This window comes from Pseudonaja textilis, chromosome 2, assembly GCF_049901715.1.
Source record: "Pseudonaja textilis isolate UNSWEBS1 chromosome 2, rPseTex1.2, whole genome shotgun sequence".
Taxonomy (NCBI): domain Eukaryota; kingdom Metazoa; phylum Chordata; class Lepidosauria; order Squamata; family Elapidae; genus Pseudonaja; species Pseudonaja textilis.
Genome location: NC_141991.1, coordinates 140169167 through 140194975, shown reverse-complemented (window position 1 = coordinate 140194975; position 25809 = coordinate 140169167). Strand labels below are relative to the sequence as shown.

Sequence of the window (25809 nt, the reverse complement as noted above, 5' to 3'; positions counted from 1 at the left end):
CCACTGACATTGCTTGTCAGAAGGTCTCAAAAGGGGATCACGTGACCCCCGGGACACTGCAACCGTCATAAATATGAATCTGTTGTCAAGAGTCCGAATTTTGATCATGTAACCATGGGGATGCTGCAAAGGTCATAAGGATGAAAAACGATCATAAGTCACTTTTTTCATTGCCGTTGTAACTTCTAACAGTCACTAAATGAGCTGTTGTGGAGGTCTACCTGTATTTGACAATTTATCCGGTCAAACCGTGTAATCAGTTGTTAGTTTGTATCAATTCTTACCTGAATTTTCACAGTGAGGAGAACCTGGCAAAGAGCAGGAAAGTGGAGAAATATTGTAGCAACTTCCTTAAAATAAGAAGCGGTCTACCATACGATAGCTTTTCTTGCCTGAAATTTTCCAACAAGAGTGCATTTTCCAGATTATATATTTTTTGCATTTCTCATTTCCATTTCTCTTCTGTTTTGGGAAGTAGCCTTGTGAGCTGAGATGTTGTAGACCCTGGACTTTTCAAACAACCACCCAAGTGTTTTTAGTCATTCAAATATAATTTCCAAAAGTCCCAAAGTCACCAAGCAATCCAAATACACACAAGCTGTTTTTCTTTTTTGACACTTTCTTCTTTTTTCACTTTCTCTTCCTGGGGTTACTGTTTAGTTACAAAATTCCAGTTAAAATGTATCTTTTAGAAGTCTTGTTAGGATTTAATCAGATTCTTTTAAATTCTAGGCAGTCTCCTCCTTCCGAACCCTGCTCTTATTCTTTTCTTCTCCCTTCCCACTTACAGCAAGAAAAAAAGTTTTTTTTTAAGTGTTCAGAAATCCTTATTATTCCCTTGACATTTAATTATCCAGTTTAATTACCTACCGATGCCAAAGCGGGTTTTTCTGATTTCTCATTCATTTCTGTTCACTGTCAACGTTAGGAAGGAAAGTGAAAAAAAAAACTTTCCCTTTTCACTTTCATTCGCTGCTTCCGAATCTTCCTTGGGAACGATGTATCTTTTTTAAAAATTTAAATTCCAGGATACCTTAGTTGTTGCTTCTTATCCTGGTCAGCCAAAACTTTCACTTCTTAACTTCCTCCTGCACTTTCTTTTCCGGCTGAGTGCTTCTTTGAGGTGGCCATTTCTGACCGCCGCTCTTACCGCCTTCGGGAAAGGGAGTTTTGCCAGCTGGGGAGGAAAGATGCGGCTTTGGCTTAGCCCCGAAGCCAAACTGGCTCGGGACGCTCCAGCGGTGAGCCCAGGCAGAAACCGCGCACGATCGCGGATTCCTGCCTGCCGCTGAAGCGCTGCAAACTGGAACTCTGGACTTTTGAGCAAGGGCCCTCTCTTTCCTTTCCCTATATCAGTGGTTCTCAACCTGTGGTCTGCAGTCCCGAGGAGGAGGGGGGGCAGCAATGTCATCATAGAGGAATCTGCAAAGGCTTGAAGAAGTGTTGTGTTAAGGATTTAAATCTTGAGATAAGTCTTGGCAGTCCATGGCCACAACCCATGGCCACAAAAGGTATTTAAAGGTGGTCCGTGATGAAGAAAAGGTTGAGAATCCCTGGCCTATCTTATGTATTTAAGACATCCTTGAATGCAACGATACTATTGTTAGTATAGCAGTAATAAAGAAATGGAGTAGTACAGTGGCAGATTAAAACCTGGGAGTCTCAGATGTGAGTCAAAAAGAAAGAAAGAAAACTCAGTCCAAGCTGCCTCACAAGGTTACGTTTAAAATTGAAGAATTCCAGGAGACAAGACAAAAATTACCCATGCAATTTTAGGCTCTATGGAAAAAAAAGGTAGATTCTTCCAATTGTGTCTCAGACCGCAACATTTTTAAAAAATTTGACTTGTTCCCAGATAGCCCAGATCTGGAATAGCCAGAATACAGCTGGTATTGGGGTTAAAAAGCACAGGGTATGTGCCAAGCTTGCTATAGTAAACCTTTAACCATCACCCAGTGGCATTACAGCACATCTGATTTTTGAATGCTGGGTATGGAGTTTCAAAACAATTCCCCTCAGTTTAGATCCTTGGATACAACTGTGTGACACAACGAAGGTGGGCTCCTCTGCGCATCATGTGCCAGAGCGGACACTGATCCTGCCTTTTCTCTTCCAGGCCAGTACTGGAGCTCTGTACGTCGTTTTGCCCCCACTGTGGGGTATTCAGTTTTGGAAGCCCAGCGTCACGATGTGGAAGAGGTGGAGACAGTGACAGCGCTGGCCTCACTTTCTGTAATGGCCGAAAAAAAGTGAGTGTGTCCCTTAATTATTAAAACCACCAGTCTGCAATGTAGCTATCGGAAAATGCAGGTGTATCAAATGTGAAAGCCAGGTTGCCAAGATGAACTTAGCCGGGCGAGAGGTGCTTCTGAAGTCAACAATCTTGGGCAACAGCACTAATCAAAGGCCGACCCCATCACATCCCAATTTCTATTCTGAAGAACGGTTTGCCTGTTGGAGCATTTTAATTCAACACTTTCCTGCCATAAGAGCAGAAGGAACATTCCCCATTTTGTCAACTGTATGCAGCTCCACTTTCAAGGTTTGGAGTCATCTCGCAAATTGGTCTTGAAAAATAGCTGCGGTGCATCTGCCTACAAGATGAGCCAGGTCCAAGCTGCAGCTCAGGGAGGTGTGCAGAGTTGATCAAGTCTGACCCAAGGGGAGAGCCACCATTTTTTGGGGGGGGGGAACAGCATCACGAATAACAGTGTTTGATTTGGATCCAGGAAACATGAATTTAAGTCCGTGCTCCCCAGTGACCCTCAGAGGCTGAGTCTGGTCTACCTTTTAAGACCATTGGGAGGATGGTCTTTAGCAGCTGGGCAGTCATGTGGAAGAATTATGGCTAGGGAAGACAAGGGTTTGCTCAAACTAATTAATTGCTACTTATTTTACTTCATCCCTCTAATTAAAATAAAGAGCATGCTCTCCAGAGCCATATCTAAGAGGGAGAAATGAATTTACCCTAAGATCAGACTGACCTTTATTCTGGGAACCACCCCCCAAACAATTTAATACAAGCATGTAAATACTGTTCCATACTGTTGTATTTGGGGCAATTTCTGCTACATTCTGCACTTTGGGGAAATCCTTCAAGAACCAACCCTATGCGAGGCACATTTCAGACCTGCATTATGATGCAGTTGGTGTTAGGTAGGGCCCTTAGGGCAACTCAGCTTTCTGACAGATAGGTCTCTCTGCTTCCTTCGACTCCCTTCCACTTCCCAGAACTATGATTCCCAAGCAGGACATGAAAGTTTGATGAATTTATCTCCAAGCAAGTGACATAGCTGGGATCTGATCAGTGTCTTTTCCTAATCCTTAATGTCTTGGCTTCTTCTGTTTTAGGCGGCAAGAAGAACCAATGGAAGAAGAGCCCATGAACCAATGAAGAGCTGTTCTGTCCTCCACCAAGAACACATCATTCGTTGTGGCTTGTTCCTTGTATCACAGTCCTGGCTCCCATCTGCTGCACAGCCCACATTACCCTCGGCCACAAAGCTGGAAAACTGACTCCCAAGTGCAGGCAGAGAGGCTCTGTCGAAGGAGGCATGTGGCAGACCTTCCAGGATTAATAGCTACCCCTGGGGGGTACCACGTGCACAATTCTGCCAAGGCAAGCAGCAGAAACCGAGGACACAGGAGAGCAGCCATATGGACTGCCAAATTGGACATTTTACTCTGATGTCGGGGTGGTGCCTTTCCCCTCCAGAACCAAAGATGTCCATAGAGTGATCCTGCTGTACAGGAGCCCAAGTCATTCTCCTTTTTTAAAACAAAAAACAAAAACTGGTCCCTCGGTTGAGGATGTCCCATCATCAAGGGAGCTGGACTGTGCACGGAGAGAACGTCCAGAAGACAAACGTTGGATGTTCAGACAATAGTCAACCTCTTTATAGGACTGACCCAGACCAGTCCCTACTAACCACTGTCCTAATTACACCTTTTTGGTCTTGGACCTTCTTAATTTGCACTATTACACAGATCACACACAGGCACAAACTTTGTTCTACCTTCCATAGGATTTTGTGGGAACAAATTGTACCTCCTTGTGGACTTGAGTCCTTGACTTGACCATTCCTCCAGCATCAAGGCACTATGAAAATGCATAGGCAGTGGTGCTTGTGGCTGGTTGATTTGTCCAGATCCATAAAAGTAGGCAGCCTTATTCCAAAGAGTAAAACTTCAGGGGTGGGGAATGAGGGATGGACACAGTGAGCAAGATCGATTGCTCCTCTGTTATCCCAACCAGTATGTGGCATTTGAATTCCCTGTAACTTTCATTTCTTGGGGATTTCTTTTTCTGTACCTGTTAAAACAACAACGCAAGTGCCTATGCAAGAGCCTTATTATTCAAATGAGTTAATGCCTTCCACAGCTATCCAGTCTTTGTGGGATAATGGAAGATAGCTCATTCTGTTTTGAGCAGAGAGGCTGCTGCTGGCACAACCACTTTTCTACGGACGAAAGGCACTTCGTGTGACATGTGCATATCTGTTTTGCTTTCGTATCCATTGCTGTCTGCATGTGCTGGAAAGTTGCGTTCAGTCGCAGCCTCCCAGCGTGTGAGTGAGAGGCACCCATGACAATGATCCACACATTCCTAAATTGAAGCATCTTCCACGCGGGACATTTGTCGTTGTTCAAAGGGGTCTTTCTTACTGTTCGTAGTGAGATTGTGTGTTTGAGGGGAGGCCGGGCAAGGTATGGAAGAAGGATGTAAAATATATACCATGTGCTGGATCTAAGCCACCCAGTAAATTGAGCCTTTGCTATAGTCCTAAGTATGTTGCTTTTTTTCCCGCACCCTTGCAGCCAAAAGTAGAATTACTTTTCTGACGTTCGACGACATTCACATACACGTTCCTCCAGCATCAGTAACACAACGCAGATCTGTCCTGCCATGCAGCAGCGCGAATCTTCCCACTGTAGCTCCCTCCTGTCACATGGATGTGGAGAATAGATGAAGCAGGAACTGAGTTGAAATAGCAAGATTTTTTAAAAAGCACCCGCCCAGTAAATGACAGCCGTTAGTTTCATACATGCAAGAAATGGATTTCTTTTTGCTCGGTGTCCTATTTTTTTTTTTTTTTTTTGAATCTGGCACATTCTGGTGCTGTCCCCTCCCAAATGAAATCTGTGAGTAGAGAAATTACGCTGCTTCCGGACTGACAGGATCGGATGATCTGGAAACAGATTGTGTTGTATCAGATCAAAAATGGACAGTGCAATTTCTTGGCATTTTAAGAAAGTAAACATACAGCATTGAACATGACCCTAAGCTAGACTTCATGTGGCTGGGGGGAGAAGGGGAGGAAAACTTTGGCTTCACCAGGAAACCCCTGATCGTACTTCGGTTCCATCAAATGGTGAGTCTGGAGTTGAAATGTTTGGGGAGAAAAGACAAACTTCAAGGGGTCACTTACAACAGCGGTCCCCAAGATTTCCAGCTTTGTGGACGGGGGGGGAGGGGCAGGGGGAGAGGGGATGGTTCCATGCGAGCAGTAGGCTCACCCATTATTTCCACAGTCCAGTTTCAAATGGGCTGCAGCTTGGTACTGGGCCATGGTCCGGTGGTTTGGGAACCCCTAACTTACAAGACTTGGCAAGCTTTGGAACAGACAATTTATAGAAACACAGAGAGAGCTATCATCTTATCAGGTGAGAAAAATCTGCCCTTTAACCTCTTTTTTTAATCAATGAGAGTGCAGGACAAAAGAATAGTGGTATTTGATTGATTGATTGATTGAATTTACTTCCGTGAATGCAAAGCGTCAATCCACCATGATCCTCTTGACTATTCAACCATCCTTTGGGCAGGAGGCCCAGAACGATTACCCCCAGGGTTGTGTGCTCTGTCTTTGTGCGCAATATATGACGGGTCACACATGTAATAGTCATATGACAATCTACTATTCACGGTGGTGGTGGTGGTGGGAATCGAGAGTCCAGTTCCAGGCAGAGCACATGTGCTGCCACAGGAAGAGAAGCAAAGAAGTATGAAAACCTTTAATTGCTTCCAAACAAATGGTGTGTGCAAACAAGCAGGATCTGCTTAGTCAAAGAAGTGTGCAATTTTTTTCCACGTGAACTAGAAAAATGGAAGTTATTTGTATAAATCAGTCTGCCTATAATGGAAAATATTCTATGAGTGTGTGGGGGGAAAACATACCTTAATGTAGTATGAATATTGATTGCTGGAAGTTCCAGTGTCCCTTTATACATTCCCAATTCACATCGCCTTTAAAGAAAAGGATATCAAAATTGTGAGGCGGCAAATGAGGGAAGTCTCAATATATGGTTTCCTGGGAAATGATTATTTGATTGTCCTTGAACCGTGTCAGTAATAAGGTAAGGGTTCCCCTTGCACATACGTGCTAGTCATTTCCGGCTCTAGGGGGCCGTGCTCATCTCCGTTTCAAATCCGAAGAGCCAGCGCTGTTCAAAGCTGTCTCTGTGGTCAGGTGACCGGCATGACTAAATACCAAAGGTGCACAAAACACTGTTACCTTCCCACCAAAGTGGTCCCTATTTTTCTACTTGCATTTTTTACATGCTTTCAAACTGCTAGGTTGGCAGAAGTTGGGACAAGTAACAGGAGCTCACCCTGTTACCCAGCACTAGGGATTCGAACCGCTGAACTGCCGAGCTTTCGATCAACAAGCTCAGCGTCTTAGCCACTGAGCCACGGCATCCCTTGCATCAGTAATACAAGCAAATAAAAGGCAGCCATAGATATTCTGAAGTTGGGCTAGTGATTCCCACCCATTTGTTAAATCATCCTCATTAAAATCTATTAGCTACACTCAATCCAATGCAGCCCTGCCCATTTGGAAGGACATAACTTTAGATCATATTTCAATTGTATTAAATGATTTAATAGATCCCATACACATAACTAGAGGGGAAATAGGTATCATAGCTTGGCCAAACCACAGAGAAAATGATGCCCTAATGTCTCAGTTAACCAATGTCCTGTTCTGTAATTCTTTTAATTGGCATCTTTCATCTTTGTCCCATGGTACTAGCTTTGCATGGGGAAATGCCATTCTTTTCCAGCAATTATTTGAAGCCTTATTAGTCAGAAAATCACATATAAGAAACAGCAGGGTGAAACGTTTGGAAGAGAGGACTTACAGCCTGGATCTACAATAAAGCACGTGTAAGAACTAAGAGGCCTAACAATACCTTCTGGTGCTCTTTGTGTTTTCTGCCCAACTTGGCTTGATTAGTGGTTAAGCTGTAGCCTATGTCATTATTTGGAAATACCCGTAGAACTCACCTGCTCGGGAAAAAGATGAAGATGACATGGTAGAAAGCTTCATGGGAAGTGTGTGTCTGTAGGTCTCTGTGTACTAATATGTCTCCTGAAAAACTGATGTTTTGTGATACAGTAATAGGCATTTTATGAGAATACCAATAACATGTTTTTAAAACATCAAATGTTAATTAAACCAGAAACACTGAGAAGAAATCACAGTGTTGATGCCGAGATTAAGCACAGAGGGAAAGGCTATAAGAGAATTACATCTGTCATTTCATTATTCAGTCTGAATGATTGGTTAAGTTTCATGCGATATCACAATGTGTTTAGCTTCCCTCTTAAGTTCACAAAGAGTGTTAGTTTTCTGTGATGTCATGATAGTGTCTAAAAACAGTGCTAGAAAAAAATAACAAGGAGACTACTTATCCATTCTATCATATATATGAAGCAGGTCTTTGACTGGGGTCTGTAGGAAATGACCAGGCTGAACCCAAGGAAGGGGTCAAACATGGCATCAGTCATGAATTCCTTGGTGCCCACAAGAGCCCAGCCCACCTTCAATTCCTTATTTACCACCAAATTGCTTTTGACCATTAGTAGTTCAGATTCTCATGCAGAGCTAAGCTTACAATAAATATTTATACCCATTTGGAGTGTCTAGATCTCCTGATTTCCCTGTCGCTTGACAGGGTCCTGTTAATCAGAGAGACTACAGTAAAATACATTATTCATTATTGTTGACACTTAAACCACTTCTCATACATTGCAAGGGTATGTTGGGATGGCCTTGGGAGACTGGCCCAGAGATTGCCTAGGGAACAGTCAAGTAAAGGACAGCATAATCTGCATCTGGCTAGTGGGTGGGCAGGAGGCTCAAAAGAGACCCTTTCTATTTTTTTTGTGGGGAAGGGTTAAGGAAACAGGGAAATTGTACTTCCAGACCTGCAAGGTTTTGATAGTATAGCTTTATAGTAAAGTAAAACTAGTTGATCTGATACTACTAGTTTCCTGTAGGTCTACCTGGTACGGCTGAAATCACAATCTTTCTAGCCTAAAAGTACAACTCTTCCCCCATCTCCACATAGCTGTGGATTATGCTGTCTCTTTATCTGACCATCCACGATGCAGAGTGTCTGGAGTAGCCTCCAGAACATTCTCACATTACATTGTACACATAAATGAATTCAAATGTATTGACATATACCAGGATGGACATGGGAATTGGTTCTAAAGAAATGGTGTACATATCACTGATTTATGCATTGCATTTCATCGTTATGTGAAGTCGCTTTAAAAACTGGCAAGATAATTTCCATAACCAAAGGTAATTTCTATACTACAGTTGAATGGTAGAAAACTGGACAATCACTATACGACAGCAAAAGGTTAGCATTTCCTGTTGCTATCTCATGGCCATCCAGATCATTCATCAGATATATGATCACACTAATGCAACTCAAAGGGTACAAAATTTATTCTTCATGGAAAAGCACAGTGTATAGACCAGCAGATCATGTTTAATAATATTTTTATTGGGATCATGAGAAATGGTCTATAATATACACAAAAAAATTAAAGAGTGAGATGGAAGAAAGTTGTATTTGTATTTGCTCCCCCCACCCCCAACCCCCCAAAATAGGATGACGATACTGTGAAAATAGCAAATCAAAGTTTGGGAACACCATATGCCAAGACAACAGGGGGCACAGGTTGGGGGTAGTGGAAATGGAAGATTATGCAAGAAAGTGAAAAGTGTTAGGGGGTGGAGGGAAAGAATTATTCTCAGAATTGGAGAATACAAAGGGCCTCATTTTCCTCATTTATCATGGAGTGATGGAAAAATCCTGTGGGTGCAAGCTGCCTTGTTTGCATTGTTCTGTTCCAATTCACAACGAAGCCAAAGCCGTAAGCACTCTTGAGGCCTATGTCATCCAAAAACAGCTACTGGATGATTCAGACACAATTGGCATTCGTTACTGGAGGCCCTCTGTTGTTAGAGATCTCAGAGCCACCACAATTTGGTGCTCAGATGTAAAACTGAACATTGAGAGCTTTGAAAAGTGGTTCGGTGTGACACCCAAGTCACTACGCTCAAGAAAATGGGATAAAGAAGGGACTTAAAAGACAGCAGGGGGAGACCGTGTGAATAGTTGGCCCTCGATGCCAGATTCTCATAACAGCACCTGCCATGGTGTAAGCTTCTCTGTTAAACTATCATCTCTGAACTTTGAATCAACAGCTGTATGGCATCAAAAGAAAGGTGGAAACCCACAGATGCATAATTCAGTACCACCAGTGGACTTCCCATAGGAGGTCTTCCCTGGGATCCTTCCCAATTAATAGCTGTAAAGAAAAGTGAGTTCAAACTATAGTAGGGATCAATAGAAAGATGAGTCCTTTTGTTGCTTATTCAAAAAGTACAGCATTGTAGGGAACAGTCTCAACTTCTTCCTTTCCAACCAGTTTCCAATCAGGAAATCGTTATACTAACACTCCCCTCAACTGCTATCTTCTATACTCATCTTTACTGCAGCTAGCATAGGCACTATCCCACGCACCTCCATCTCGGGCAGGAGGTAGCCACATCTGCCAGTCATGGAGGATCTTACCAACATAGCTTCCTTTTTTTCAGGTGTATTGTGCACCAGGTTTTCACATTTCTAATACAGAAGAAACAGTACTTGAATTTCTGCCTATGCAAATCATATTGATCCAGAACTTAAGCCTTTAGTGAGGAGTATTGGTGTCCCTGTGCCAAGGAAACAGAGTTGGTATCACCACGCCCAGTATGGAACATCTAGTTCACTATTGCAATGGCACCTCTATGCCAAGATGCTGCATTCAAGGTGGCCATCTCAGGAAAGGGACATTGAAGTGACTCTGAAGAAGCAGGACAGATTGAAGAAGACTTATAGTCAAATATAAGTAAAGAAGTTTGGGAGAATGTGAACATAGGAAAGGGAACTCTCTGGCCCACATGCCAAGCTCTGTCCTTGTTTTATATTATATCATTTTCTGCAGTATACTATATGTGTTTTCACCTTGGGTATACCAGATGGTCCCCTGCTAGTTTTCACATGCTGGCAGTTGAAGCCTTCTCCAACATGGACCAACAAAATTTACCTTGCAACAAAACCAAGAGAGTGCTGGATGGGCAGATAGATTTATCTTCTAAATCTTATTGTCACCTTCCTATATCTATTGCCTTATGAGAGCATCAAGTGTTGCATGTTGTACAGTCTCAAGGGAGGCAGTGAACCCAAAGCAGATATCATGGAATAAAAATGCCAAAAAATTGAGAATTTGTGGGTTTTTTTTTTTAATCAAATGGTATCTAATTGGATTGCATAAACTGGAGTTTTAAAAGGCTTGTCTCATCAGGTATCTGCAGCTAGTGAAACCAAAGCATCTTGTCCACTATTTGTGACTTTGCTATCAGCCCCACAGCAACAGGTTCCTCACTTGCCCTGAGGTTATCGTGCAGGTGCAAAGCAAACTAGAAAGGAGATGTAACACCTCAAGGTGTCTGCAAGGCGTGGTCAGAAAGGACAAGATGGCAGCCACAATTGTGCTATTGAAGCTCCAGCATGTATCTAAAAGACGGATAGAGTGCACTCTTGTGAGGCACTGTCCTCCAGATATTGTTAGATCACAACTCTCCACTTGCATTTATTCTAAGATCTTTGTGGATTTGTACAGCAAGAGGTTGCATCACTCCCATACGCAAGTCTTTCCTCTTCAGATCTGTTTTCAATTTATGGGGAAGGTACACATTGCAATTTATTAGCACATTTACCTCTTTTATTATTTTTGTTGTCTTTGAGTATATCTTGACTCCTAATTACTATAATGGACAAATCAAAGCAGTTTCCTTAAGGAAAAGTGTCCATTTTGCTTTTCCTCATACACATTAGATTAAATTAACAGAGTTGAAAGGGATCTTGTAGGTTATCTAGTCCAACTCCCCACCCAAGCAAGAGACCCTACCCCATTTCTGACAAATGGCAGTTCAGTCTCTTCTTGAAAGCTTCCAGGGATGAAGCTCCCACAACTTCAGAAGGCAAACTATTCCATTGGTTGTTCTGTCAGAAAATTTCTCCTTATTTCTAGGTTGAATCTTTCCTTGATCAGTTTCCATCCATTATTCCTTGTCTGGCCTTTGGATGCCTTGGAAAATAGCCTGACCCCCCTCCTCTCTGTGGCAGCTTCTCAAATATTGGAACACTGCTATCATGTCTCCCCTGGTCCTTCTGTTCACTAGACTAGTCATTCCCAGTTCCTGTAACCGTTTTTCATAAGTTTTAGTCTCCAGTCCCCTAATCATCCTGGTTGCTCTTCTCTTCACTTTTTCTAGAGTCTCAACATCTTTTTTATAGTGTGGTGACCAAAACTGGGTGCAGTATTCTAGGTGTGGTCTTACTCAGGCTTTACAGAGTGGTATTAGTATCTCACTTGATCTTGATTGTATCCTTCTGTTAATGCAGCTTAGAGAAAGAGTGTTTGGGTCAAAGTTATCAGGATGAGAACTCGGATTTCCTTCCTCCTTGTCTTCCATCTTAATCGTTGGACCAAATTGGCTCTCACTGCGTCATGTAGTCCCGTGGAAAATTGTAGAGCATCTGTGGGACCCTTAATCAGGCAGCACCAGCTCAGTTTCTCAGCCTCCCACCATAAGGGGGATTTTCTTGTTGCAGGATATTGCTATAACCTGATTGCTATTGGGATTGGTTGGGTGTAGGGTTAAATGTGAAAGCTGTCCCTGATTGCAGTGCAGTTTACTCTGATGTCACAATGGCTCAAGTGCAACAATGGGAGGGGAAAAAAAGTTTTTGACCTTGGTGCCTGTCCTAAAGGTACATCTGGAGTGAAGAAAGAATCAAAAAAGTCTTCAGCTTTGTTGTTTCCTGGCATAAACATTTCAAAGGAAATTAAGCAACAGGACTGCATTTTGAGGCACTGCTTTAGATTCTTAAGGCTATTGAGGTCTCGAGAGGCTGACTTAATTCTCAGGTGAGTTAACCCAGAATGGAGTTATAGCTCTGCATAATTCAGAGGACATTGTCCATATGAAGTTGGCAGGGCCTTCAAATTGTGTGCAGTCCTTCATCCCTTTACTGTCAAGACTTTTCCAAGAATCCCCTGTGTATTTTCTGTGCCAGACTGCTGCTATTGGCAGAGGAGCAAAATTTTTTTTTTTTAAAGTGGCAGCCCATTTGATAAAGCATTTGCAAGGTTAGTAGTACACCAGTTTCATTTATTGAGATAGGTCTATTGCAGCAATGTCGAACTCACGTCATCATGGCGGCGTCACGTGACATATCAGGACTTTCCCCCCCACTTCACTTAACCAGGTGTGGTCAGCGTATGATGCACCCTGACAGCCCTGGTCTATTGTTTCAAATCTGGGCAAAACACTCTGAGGCAGACATCTCCAAACTCGGCAACTTTAAGACTTGTGAACTTGTAGAATTCTGGGAGTTGAAGTCCACAAGTCTTAAAGTTGCCAAGTTTGGAGACCCCTGCTCTAAGGACAGTAGGTCCTTAGGCCATCCTTCTCCCTGTCTTAGGAAATCAGCAGGAGGAAACATGAACAGAATAGAAATAAGCATTCTGATCACTTGTTAATGCCTGCAGGTGAAACTAGTTTGAAAGGCACAAAAGAAGCTGCTTGAAAAAGAATTAAGATTTCTTTCCTTCTCGATTCATGTTTAGCTGTATTAGTATGCAGGCATCTGAAACACAACTTCCGCTTCTCCAGTCTTGTTCATTCCCAATGGAAGGTGGGAATTGTAGTACAAAACAGATGGAGCAAGCCGGAAAAATGTGCTCTCTCCTTTTTGGCTGTGTGCCCATCCCAATCCTTGTTTTTAACAGGTTCTTGCATGTGCTATAATTCTGTATGTAGATCACAAAATAATTCTGTGTATAGCCTATAAATAAAGCCCAAACAACGAGGACTTGGTTGAAAGAATTTTAACAACTCAAAAATAACATGCAGGTTACAATGTACTAGAAAAGTGTCCTTTTTCAGATCACAGTCATCCCTTGATGATGATCAAACTTATTAATTCTTCATAGTAAGAAGCAATGCAAAGCTGAATCAGACTGTTCATCAAACCTGGGAGAGCATCCCCTGTGATCGGAGGCCATCAGGGACTGAAACGGATCTGTTCTGGATCCCCCACTGTTTGATTATTGAACTTGAGGGGTGGGTAAACCAATAGGTGTGACTGAACTGCAACACCCCCCCCCCCCGTTGAACCTGCTATTGAGGCTAATGGCAATGGGTGCTGGGAATTGTAGTTCAGCACGCAGCTAGTGATGCAAAGATTGACCCTGTATTTGCAGAGTATGCTCCCTGCATTCATAAATGGCATGACTAAAGTAGAAGCATGGATTTATTCTCACCTGGGCTGTCCCACAAACAACCCTTAGAACTGAGCTTTGGGTGAAGCTGAAGATCTTTTAAATTCTTTACCTTGTTTTACATTTGTTGATTTAACCAAACAAAAAGTATTCAGTTCTTTCTGTGCTGCTATGTTCATCCTATTGCCATAAAGAGTAGCTATATCCAGTGGTGGGATTCAAACATTTTACTACCAGTTCTGTGGGCGTGGCTTGGTGGGCGTGGTGTGGCTTGGTGGGCATGGCAGGGGAAGGATACTGCAAAATTCCCATTCCTTCCCCACCCCACTGACCTGCTTTCCAGCTCCGTTCTCCTATGTAGGGCAACCAAAGAAGAGCCAGCCAATCAGCTGGGACTCGGGAGGCAAAGAATAGATGGGGGCGGGGAGAGTCAGAGGTGGGATTTGCTGGTTCTCCAAAGTACTCAAAATTTCCGCTACCGGTTCTCCAGAACTGGTCAAAACCGTCTGAATATACCTCTGGCTATATCTTATACCATGCCTACTTAGGGCTTGTTCCTGCGGGACCTAAAATGGCCATTTCAGTTGTTTGTGGGATTGCTAGGACTTGCAAACTGAGTTTAGGCTGAGGAAGCTGGAGCCAAAACTTAACACAAACCAGGTTTCTATCAGGATGCTTGCAGGCAAAGCTCTTCTTCTCTTATGCAATCATTCCATCTTGTACAAGAATGTGAAAGCAGTTGGCATGGGATCCAGACACGGTCTTCTTCACGCAGCCTTCCCTTCCCATCACTCCCTACCGCCACCGGTCCCTGCCCACTTCTTACACAAACCAAAAGGCACCAGAAGGAAAAGAAGGCAAACTGCCCAATGGTAATTTGCAGCACTACAAGCCATTCTCAGCTGGAATAATACGGTGCCAAAAGAGCCATTTCTGAAAAAGTTCTTACTCTTGTGGGGGGAAAAAAAAAAGGCTCCTGTGGTTTTTTTTTGCCCCTACTTCATTCACAGCAGACCTTCGGATCCTTCCTTGTGCTCTGCCCTTCTGGTGGTGAAGGGGCAAAGGGAGTCCTTTTATTTCCCATTATGTCATTCTCTGCTGTTCTGCGGCTTCCTGGTTTTGGGAAAAGCTCATGGGAGAAGCGCTCCCTTGATGCCTCCCCATGGGATGGAATCAAAGCATGGGAAGCCAAGGAGATTGCACATCACTGGGAGAGGATGCCATTATGGAAGACTGAAGACTTGCAGATGTCCCTCGGATATCTCCCTACAACTCTAGGTAGCCGCCCCCTCTATATATCCTTCACCCTTGCTCTTCTTTGCCATCACATTGAATGGGAATGATAAAGTGCAGAAGACTTTTTCAGCACAATACTGGGTAGTCCTCAACCTACAACCACAACTAAGCTCCAAATTTAAGTTGTTAAGAGAGGCATGGGTTAAGTGAGTTTTGCCCCATTTTAAGATTTTTTTTTTCCCCTTCTTGCCACGGTTGTTTAATGAACCACTGCCATCGATCAGTCAGTAACCCGGTTGTTAAGTGAATCTGGCTTCCCCATTGACTTAGCTTGTCAGGAGGTCTCCAAAGGGGATCACATGACCTTGAGACACTGCAACCGTCATAAATAGGAACCAGTTGCCAAAGGGATGCTGATCATGGGGATGCTGCAAAGGTCATAACGATGAAAAACGGTCATAAGCCACACTTTTCAGTGCCGTTGTAACTTTGAACGGTTACTAAACCATTAGTAAGTTGAGGACTAGTTGCACTAGTACCAAAGCACCCTGTCCTGAGAACTTTATCTAGGACCAAGATTTTATCTGAAGCTATGAAATGACACCATAGAAAGCCTGCTTCTGCATATACACAAACATTTCTTTTGTTGCTGGAAGGGAAGGAGGCAGGGAGAGGGGGGAGGGAGAGAGAGGGGAGAGAGAGGAGGGAGAGAGAGAGGAAGGAGGGAGAGAGGAGGGAGGCAGAGAGAGGAGGGAGAGAGAGGGAGGGAGCGAGGGAGAGAGAGGGGAGAGGAGGGAGGCAGAGAGAGGAGGGGAGAGAGAGGGAGAGGGAGGGGGAGAGAGGGGAGAGAGAGAGGAGGGGAGAGAGAGGAGGGAGAGAGAGGAGAGAGGGGGGAAGGAGGAAGAGAGAGAGGAGAGGGGAGAGAGGGAGGGAGCGAGGGAGAGAGGGGAGGGAGAGAGAGAGGAGGGGAGAGAGGAGGGAGAGAGGAAGGAGAGAGAGGGGAGAGAGAGGAGGAAGAGAGAGAGAGGAGGGAGAGGGAGGGGGAAAAGAGAGAGAGAGAGAGACACAAGGTTTTAAAGCAGTTCTCTGATCAGAAATTAAGCCTTGGCTGAAGTTAGAAGGAAAGTTGCACGAGAGCATTTATGTCCTTCGGGGTTCAGAGTATTACTATGGTTTCGGCAAAGCAGCTGTCTCTGTACAGTCTGATAAGAAAAGAAAAAAAGCCGTCGAGGGGAGCAGATCTATCTCTGAGGAAATGGGAGGTTACTGCCAAATATACAAGAATTGTGAGTGTCAGGCAGGAGGGTCTAATAAAAAGAAAAGGAATTCTTAAACCTGCAACTTCAAAAATAAATTAGCTCTTCAAAGAGTTCTGCGTAGACCTGTTGAGATCAGCTTGCTATGAGCCAAGCTTCAGGCCGCTGCCTCATCTGGTGCCCAGCTCATTCCAAGGCAAATACGGAAAACCTGCCCTCTCAATCCTGGATTGGCCTTAGTCTTTCCTTCCCCAGTCTCCCCACCCCACCCCAAGATGGCAGGGCTGATGGTATCTTGAGTGCGATGAAGCAGCATGAATGGTCCAGGCCCTGACTTTCTGAATAAATGTGTCTCGCTGCTCTTGGGAAAGGCAAAAAGCGTGGGGGTCTCCAGCTTTCTTCCTGAGGATGCCTAGGGAAAAAAAAAGAGACAGAGAGAGACATCAGTAACAACCTTGAATCTTTAGGTTGGTTTTCTTAGTGAGTGTGAAAATAATCTGATGTACAAGTAGGGATTCCACAGGGTTGTTCTGTCCTAGGCTTCCCCAAAAAGCACTAAGCAAACTCTGTGTCCCGGCAAAACCTCTTTTATTAAATGAATGTGAATTTATTGCATTCACATTCAGCCAACAGTCTGGCAAACAGTCTTGCAAAGGTATACTTATTAGCTCAGACCTTATCTCTCTTGGAAAGCTGCCTGGTAAATATTTCCACACGCAGTGCTGACAAGGAAGGGCTGGGCACAGAGTGTCTAGGTTACACAGACAAATCTTCACGAGGCTGGAATGAACAAATGAATGGTTTCCTGCAAAAGCCCCCTCCCCTTTTGCTCCTGTTTAATCCTGAGGGGAGGGGCCATTCATCATCCACCTGTGGCCTTACTCCCACGTTGACCCTGATTTCTTAATTGTTCCTTCCTTTTGGCAGCTCTGCGCATGCGCAGGCTGGGAACCGGTTCCCAAAGCTCCCCCACCTCACTGCTGTCCGAGCCCGAAGGCAGCTGATGTCTGCCAGCCTGCCCTGGCCCCATCTCTGCCTCTGATGCAGAGCCCTCTTCTGAGCCTTCCTCACCCTCCAGGACTGGCCCAGGTTCCTCCCCAACCTCCTCGCTGTCTGACTCTGCTGCTACCTCCGTCAGCTGCCAGTGGGCCACAACAAGAGTATGGTAAAAACAGTCAAGATAGCAGCCACAATAGTACAATCAAAACTCAGCTTGTCCTTAATGTGCACTGGATATTTAAAAAAGGTTGAGCCTCATGTCATTGTGGCCACTCTCTTAACTGTTTTGGCCACACCCTGTAGCTAGCCCAGGTTATAGGACATGGTGACAGCAAGAAAGGACCTTCCTGATTCAGTCCTCTCTCCTCCTAAGTTGAGCATAACAGCTGTGGCTCTTTGGCATAAGGCCAGGTCCATGTGCAAAACATGTGAGGGTTTTTTTTTTTGTGCAGGGGAGAAAGTTGGTGTGAGGTGTTAGGAAAAATATAATCATAGAAACAGCCTGCATGCAGAAAACTAGCATGCAAAGAAGAAATAATTTTCTCCTGGCAAATGTAATTCTTTCAATGCAGGATATTTTGATTTTGTTCAAAAAAATGCACGCTTACTCATTCTCATAAATTAATCTGTCATGCACTCCTGTGAACAACTTTTGTGTAGAGAGCTGGGCTAAAAAGGCAATAATAACCATTTTCGCGCCTGCAATTTCTACTGGAACAATATTACCAAACCATTATTGGATTAGAGAACTTCAGAGAGCAAAACCTGAATCCTTTGGAGAAAAGAGGAATGTGGATTTCCTAAGAATTCCACAACGAGAGACAGTGTACATTGCTTAAGGCAGAGGTCTCCAAACTTGGCAACTTTAAGACCTGTGGACGTCAACTCCCATAACTCCAGCCAGTTATGCCAAGTTTGGGTTAACCCGGCTTAAGGTTTATGAAGGCGCCTCAATTGCACATTGTATCACTAAGGTGCATAAAAGATCTGTATTTTTGTTGAAAATACCTCAGGTTCCACCTTCTGTTTACCAGTCCACCAACATATTTAATACCTCACCTTCCCTCTTGCCACTCGATCTCATTGTGGGCCATTTATCCTTTTTCCCCAAGGAAATTAAACATATAAAAAAATTTTTTTTTCCAAATGAGAGAGGAGATCTTTTTGAACTGCACTTCCTTTTTGATTTAAATGAAAGCAGCTGAAATGGGTGTGCTTCTCAGAGATCACAGACCAGATGTTAGATATATAATGATTTGATCACTTAGGCATGTACAGTATATGTAACTCTAGCCTACTTTTAACATTTAAATTCTCTTAACAAGTGCAAAGTACCCACAATCCAATCCTACTCCCCATACCCTGTCTGGCTTACATGTCGCTCTAATGCATTATATAAAGCTATCAAAGTACCATTAATGAGATCATTAGTCGAAAGGTTTAGACAATGAAACAAAGCCCACAATTCACCCTTTCTTCTTAGAGGGTCAACCTCTTAATGATTTTGGATGCATCAGATCAAAGATTAAAATTCAGCTTCATCTAGATGAGAAAGAAGCAACATGGGACCCATCAGGTATCTTGCATTCCAACTGTATGATTATAGTATGTTGTTAGAAGCTGATGCACTGGAAGACCAAAACACCTGAAAGTTGCAAGTAAGGATAAACTGTTCTAATAGACTTTAAACAGTGGCCAAGCTAAGCCTGTGTTGCTAGAAAAACCCCACCCTTTTTTCTTTCTTTCCTTCCTTCCTTCCTTCCTTCCTTCCTTCCTTCCTTCCTTCCTTCCTTCCTTCCTTCCTTCCTTCCTTCCTTCCTTCCTTCCTTCCTTCCTTTTTCTTTCATTTCTTTCTTTTTTCCCTATCCTTAGCAAATTTGAATTGTTACTCCCTATGATTGTCAGAATATCTGATACTTTTTAGGGTTTTTTTCCATTTTGGTAGCTGATTCTTTTTCTGCCCCCCCAAATATTGTACTTAGATATATTCCAGGAAATTGGAATATATTCCACCTCATGTAAAAGACGTCAACAAGATAATGAACTGCTTAACATGCCACCCTTTGGTTCCTTCTAAAGGCAAATAAGAGATTTTCCTAAAGGCCATTACAAGAAAGAAAAGGTTAATTCCCCTACCCTCTTTCAAGACTGAAAGCTAGGACAGATCCTTCTGATTATAATACAGGACTTTGGGGTGGGGGGTGGGGGGTGGGGGAAGAATAATTTGTTTTATTCTACTTTGGCCCTTGGGGTCCAGCTACGCCTGATAACTCTGACCAGATCTCCCAGAATGTTATGCTTGACTTCGGGACATCCATAGAATTACTAATTCTGATCAGGGAAGGGCTGCTGGGAGCGGCTGGGGTTAACCCTTTTCTGTGGTATCCAACCCAGGACCTCCACCCAGTTTCTATCTACCCTTGGTGTTTCCAATCAGGGAAACAGCAAGGTAGGAAAAGGGTTAACCCTCTCCTTCTCATCCACCCCTCCCTTGTTTCTCTGATCAAATTAACAGTGCCTCATAGCTGCTTTGAAGTCAAGAAAAAGACATCTGGAGAACCGGTCATGGATCTTCCATGTCGACATGTTAACACGTGGACTTAAAAGTGGCTTCTGAGCTAGTCTCCTGCTGTGGGAGCTATCGGCAAGAGAAAGCAGCGTTGACCACTTCGGATAAAATGCAAATGGGCATCCTGAAAAGACTTCCCCTTTTTTTCCTGCATTTAGGGGATGTTTGGGATCAACTCCCAACTAGGCATTGTGCCTGAAATGTCTCCCTAGGCCCACTAGGTTTTTTCAGCGCTATATGTGCTTGACAATAGTCTTCTTTCTTAGCTTTCACCTGATTCTGTTTCAGAAGCATCTGAAATAGGAAACAGGAATATTATGGAAAACTACAAAGATCCAACAGAGGAGCTGGTCTGATGAAAGCTGGGAAGTATGGAAATCGTTGAATAGACTGCACACGGGTACAGCAAGATCCAGAGACAAATAGGGGTCTGGGTTTTTTTTGCTGTTGTGGTGACACGCAGATAACAACACACATGTATACTTCCCCATTGTGTTCTGATCACTTGAGGACTCAATGACGCAATTATTGTTGTTAGTTTCTGGGCAAGATCTGTTTAATTTGTAGATATTTTAATCTTGTATTTTATATTTTAAATTTTATGTCCTATAGTATACCTTATTTTAATTGTGATGGTTCTGAGACAAATAGACAAAAGAACTGATTCTGTTCTGTGACTTAGATGGGAGAACCTTTCCAGTTTCACCAGTACAGGATTTGTTGACCATTGGTGAACTTGACAAGGTTGAGGGGAAAGAAAAAAAACCAAACTCAAATATTTCAGTCAGGTTGATTTTCTTCCTTCGTCTCCTCCGAACTCGGCTACCTCATCAAAGATTTTGGGGGGGAAAGCAAAGCAGAGAAAACATTCTCCCACCTTTCTTGGCCTAGAAAGCAGAAGCGAAAAAGATGAAAGCGATGGTGGGGCAAATTAGAAAGACATGTTGAGTTTCCATCCAGATTTGTCTGGAGGACGGTGTATACCGTGGGTAGGAAGAATTTGCTGTGCTTCTAGTGTGATGGTCTTTAAAATCAGGAGCACCACTTGTATGCGGATGGCAAACGTCCCTCATTATTTTTAAATGGAGGGATTTGTTCACTATAATTAGGGCATTTTAAAATAATACACAGAGCTTCGGCTTGTTTCATAATTGCAAGCAATACCCTCTCTTTCCCTCCAAGAACAAGGCCACACATACTGTAATTTTTTGTTATTATAATTTTTCCTAAAGGGACATTTCACGTGATGTGCCAGAAACCACTTTTTAAATTCCCCTTCTTTTGATACAATTATTCAAATGTAGCTTTGCCAAGAGAAACCCAAGATGGTTGGTGGGGCACACATAAGTTGTGTGCATGAATCTGTGCTATGCAACTCATCGCCTGGATCACCGTCTTAGCTAATATTTTTTCCCCTTAATAGTTATCTGCCAAAATGCACTTTTATACTACTGAAGGTGCATAATATACATTTTCATTGATTGTCTGTGAATTCTTCCGTATGGCTGTTTCTTACCTTTGGCCCTCAGGGCCTAAGTCTCCCCTCTCAATTTTCCTCTCTACCAGCAGGTTGGCATTGATTGTTAGGTGCAGGGGTTTTAAGAAATAAAGCCTTTTGTAAGGCTTCCCAGTGGTCTAGAATTTCAGATAATTAAAAATATGTTTTGCCTACTTCATAGAGAAAACTGAAGAAATCTTATCTATTGCATATGCTGTTGGCTCTGCTTCATCATTCATTTCAGATGAAAAAATAAATAAAATCCAAATTCAAACAAATGCATTGGGCCCACTCAGGGGTGGATTCCAATTTTTTTAAACAACCGGTTCTATGGTCATGGCTAAGTTGGTGGGTGTGGCTTGGTGGTCATGTGACTGGGTGGATGTGGCTTGGTGGTCATGTTATTGCTTGGCCGTGGCCAACTCAATATCACTCACATCGAGGCGCGCATCTCTTTGCCCTGCCGCTCATGTCTGTGGGGCTGCTGCAATAGTCATAAGTGTGAAAAATGGTCATAAGTCACCTTTTTCAGTGCCATTGTAACTTTGAATAGTCACTCCACACAAGCAAAGTTCCAGCAAAGGAGGGGAAAAAAACTCCAGAGAAGTTCCTGAGACAGGAAATCTAGCCCTGCCAAGAATGTAATAAGGGTTAACGGAGAGGCAGTTTCTGTAAGCAACACCAGAATGTTTCCTTCCTGCCTTCCTTACAGGATTAGACCAGTAATTTCTTCTAACAACCGGTTCTCTGAACTTCTCAGAATGTTAACAACCGGTTCTAGCGAATAGGTGCAAACTGGTAGAATCCCACCCCTGGGCCCACTCAACCCTTGTTTGCATTTCTGTAACAAGAGTGTTCCACCTGCATTCCTTCCAAGTGTTCCTTTTTTTTAAAAAATGCAGTGTCCTTCTGTATTTTATTGGTTGAAATATCTGCAACTTGTTCCAGCATTTTTCAGTGTATGCAATTTTATAAGCGTGTATTAAACAAAATTCTCTGAAAAGTCTTAAAGGACTGCTTAATGAAATTTGGATAAATATGTATTTCAAAAGCCGGCTGTGTTTTGATTTCCGTCCTGAAGTGACAAAAGTAAGTTCATTTTGAAATGTTTGTGACTTTTATGCAAACAATATTCCCGGCTGTTTTGGAGTGAGAAGCTGCCTTTAAATGGAAATGCCTTGTTCATGGGAATGATGGGCATAGATTGAGATTCCCCGCATTCACAAACTTTTGGTGACTGTGTCATTAGAAGGATCATCTCAGGGCACAAATTTGTGTATGAACTCAGCCTTGTTCATCTCCAGTAAAAAATGTGTTCGTTTGCACTGTAATTGTAAAGAGGAGAGGTTCTGTTCTCTTGTTGCTGGCATGAAAATCTGCCCTGAATTTTGTAATCTATTAAAATGTTGGCATATTAGAGGTTTTGTGAAATTCTTTGCATGGTCTGCTGGACATTTTCTAGCATAAAGAAATGATGAAAGTACACCTCAAAGAAGGCATGGTCAAAACTTTGCCTTGGGGAGAGAAGAAGGAAAGGAGAACATAATTACTTGCTTTTCTGCATACAGCCTTCCTAATTTCCTTTTATTCTTCTATTATCCTCAAGTCAGCCTTGACTCCTGGCAATTGCACGATCAAATCTAGGCAGTTTTCTAGGTAGCATTTTCAGAAATAGTTTCCCATTGCCATCTCCTTACGGTCAAGAGAGAGTGACTCGCCCACTCAGTTGATTTCTCCGTCTAAGACAGGAGTAAAACTCAGGTTCCCTTGCTCCTAGTTCAATACTTTAAGCCCTGGACCAAACGGACTCTCTTCTGTTCTGGCACTTACAGCTTAATTTCCTTGGAAGACTGAGCACTTCCATTTCACTCCCCTAAAACTTGGGTGAAGTTTATTTTTGATTAGCTCCTGCCCTGCTTGTAAACACTTATGCCAATTGGGTTTTTAAAGACATGTTTATCAATGAGACCTAAAATGTGAAACCTCAAAACTCCAGAACTTGCACATGAATAGAACAGCAATAAACTAAGATAAGCTAGGCCAGTCATAATATAACCTAACTTCCTTCCTTCCTTCCTTCCTTCCTTCCTTCCTTCCTTCCTTCCTTCCTTCCTTCCTTCCTTCCTTCCTTCCCAGATTCCTGAAGGCTTTTTCAAAGAATTAAAAAAAAAACTTCTAGTACGTTGAGTGAATGTACAGTCCCACAAGGTAGGAACATGTCTCCCAGTAATGCTTCTTTTACCTCCTCCCCAGACATGCTCCCTTTCTCCCTCTCCCCCCCCCCTCCCTCCCTCCCCCCCTCTCAATTTTCTGATTATTCTTCATTTCATTTCTCCCCCAACAGTGCAGCAATCAATCAGTTGGCTGCAGTCCAGGATATGAACTGGAATGGATCTGTCTGCACTTTCTCAACCAACTTACGGGAAATTGGTTCTGAAGAGGTTTCAGCAGTGAGGGCTTAGGAACAAATAGCTGAGATACCCCAACAATTGCTAATTTTAGGGGCAGTCTTATACAGAAATTATGTCTAGTAATGAGAACCACATATGCCCAGAATTTATAGCTCTTTTTGGTGGGACAGGGGCGGCCATTGCCTTTGAGGTGAAAACTGGACAAGCTCAATACAAAATTTCAATTTCATTCCATTGAAATTAAATTGATTCAAAGTCATTAACATAGAGGCTCTCCATATACTTAATAATCACTATTTTTTGTCCCTAAAAACATTGAAAATCTTCTGTGGACAGTCCTGAATTTGTACTTTTAAAGTACATCTTTGGGGTTTTCTTGTCAATTTCTCACTTAATATCTCCCAATGCCAAAATACCAATTGGCTTTTAGAATTCTTGCTTGAATTCATGCTAGACAGTATACATGGCAATGAGCTCATCACAGTCCCTGCATTAGATATTTCAAAAGACTGACATCAAATTGAATTCCCTTTAACCTAGAAAGAATAGTGATCCTTACCTTACCTGGGCCTCAAATACTAATGCTTAATTCAGTAACTCCGACTCCTGATCTCTATTTTGCCACCCTGTAAAACAGGCAACCTGGTGTCTTCCAGATGTTTTGGATTAAAGTCCCACATTCTTTTGCCATTGGCCACGCTAGCTGGAGCTTGTGGAAGTTGAAGTTCAAAACATCTGGAGGGCATCACATAGCTTGCTCTTGCTATGCAGAGTAAATGCAAATCTTGCTGGATTACAATGTCTAGGAGCCCAAGCCAATACAGTAAAAACTGAATGAACGAATGAATAGATAAACGAATAGCTAACAAGAGGGATGGTGGGAGTTGTAGTTCTCTGAAGTCTACTAGATTGCAGGTTGGTTCTTCGCTGTTCAGATTAAAGAGAATTGCCAATAGCTTTTTCAAAGAGTTGAAGGTAGGTGTATTTAAACGAGAGTCAATCCACAAACCCAATCCATCCTGTTACAATTTGATACAGCATGTTAAAATGTCACATTTCAGCTAATTGGTCATCTAAATGGTATATGTAGATAAATAGAAACATATTATCAACTTTTTATTATGGGCATTTTTTAAAATCTAAACATGGTTCTTGAATTCACCTTTTTTAATGGTTGAGAAAGGGGATTGTTTCCCAGGAGTTTCACCCATAGTAATGCTAACTTCTGTTGAACGGATGTAAAGCACAAATTCTCTTCAATCATCATGTTTGAACTGATGATACCAACTACCTTCCTGGCAATATAAGGGCCAGCTTTTCCCAATCTCTATTAGGAATTGTAGTCTCATACATCTCGAGAGTACCGGATTGGGGAAAAGTTATTACGAAACATTCACATTGTCCAGTGTTTAATGGAAGGAATTCATGTTCCAATATTACGGTTCCGATCCAGGACAGACCTATGCATGAAAACTTGGTTTCTCCTATAACTTCTGCTTGCTGAAAAAAAACATTAGTTGTTTTAGCTCAATCTAGTGGTAGATTTCTGGGTAAACAGCGATAAATCATCTCCTAATTACTTAGTAAAAGCAACAACAAAATAAGCCCAACTGACTCCTAAAGGAAAGAGTTAAAATGAAGAGGGCTTTGGAAAACTCGGAGCAAAATTTAGCAGGGTTCTCATGAGGAACATTTAGGTCAGAAATATTCAGTGCTAAGCATTTGTCTTCTGCATCAGGTTCCAACTGCTACAACTCAAGGTCCTAGTGAGTAGATCTCACAATCCTGAAGTAGGTTTGTTGCTGTTCATTTTTCTGACCTGCCTTGTTTTTGCCCTTAGTCACTGAAGTCAGCTAATTTCCCTCTGCTACAGAGAGTGACAAAGCCCAACAGATATTACACAGGCTGCTGAGACTGCTTTTAGATTCTGTTGGAATAAGGGAGAAAACACTGGTTTAATATGGGAGGCTTTGAGCCCCTGTCATGGGCTGATGCCATGGTAACATAGCAAAAAAAAAAAAAAAGGATATTGCAAAATCTATGGAGATTCTCAGTCATCCAGGTCATGGATGTCCCAAAGGTGCTTTTTTCAAAAGGCAACTGGACTTTCTGGTTTTTCTTTGAAGATGTTTCGCTTCTCACCCGAAAAGTTTCTTCAGCTCTGAGCCGAAACTTATCTTGGATAAGAAGCAAAACATCTTAAAAAA

At 42.7% G+C, this 25809-nt stretch overlaps 2 protein-coding genes across 15 annotated transcripts in view; one reads left to right on the top strand and one right to left on the bottom strand.

The window, feature by feature from the left end:
• HDAC7 (histone deacetylase 7) overlaps nucleotides 1–4780 on the top strand; it is a 224155-nt gene extending 219375 nt beyond the window's left edge. For all 14 annotated transcript variants that reach the window (XM_087925512.1, XM_087925510.1, XM_087925516.1 and 11 more), the window contains 2 exons: nucleotides 2117–2249; nucleotides 3352–4780. In XM_087925512.1, the coding sequence (XP_087781638.1) occupies nucleotides 2117–2249; nucleotides 3352–3394 (176 nt within the window). In that variant the 3' untranslated portion in view covers nucleotides 3395–4780. The remainder of the gene's footprint in view (nucleotides 1–2116; nucleotides 2250–3351) is intronic.
• Nucleotides 4781–13225: 8445 nt separating this feature from the next.
• The window catches only part of TWIST2 (twist family bHLH transcription factor 2), a 30319-nt gene continuing 17735 nt past the window's right edge, over nucleotides 13226–25809 (bottom strand). Inside the window, exon 2 of the mRNA XM_026713756.2 lies at nucleotides 13226–16537. The gene's annotated coding sequence lies outside the window, so the exon portion shown is untranslated. The remainder of the gene's footprint in view (nucleotides 16538–25809) is intronic.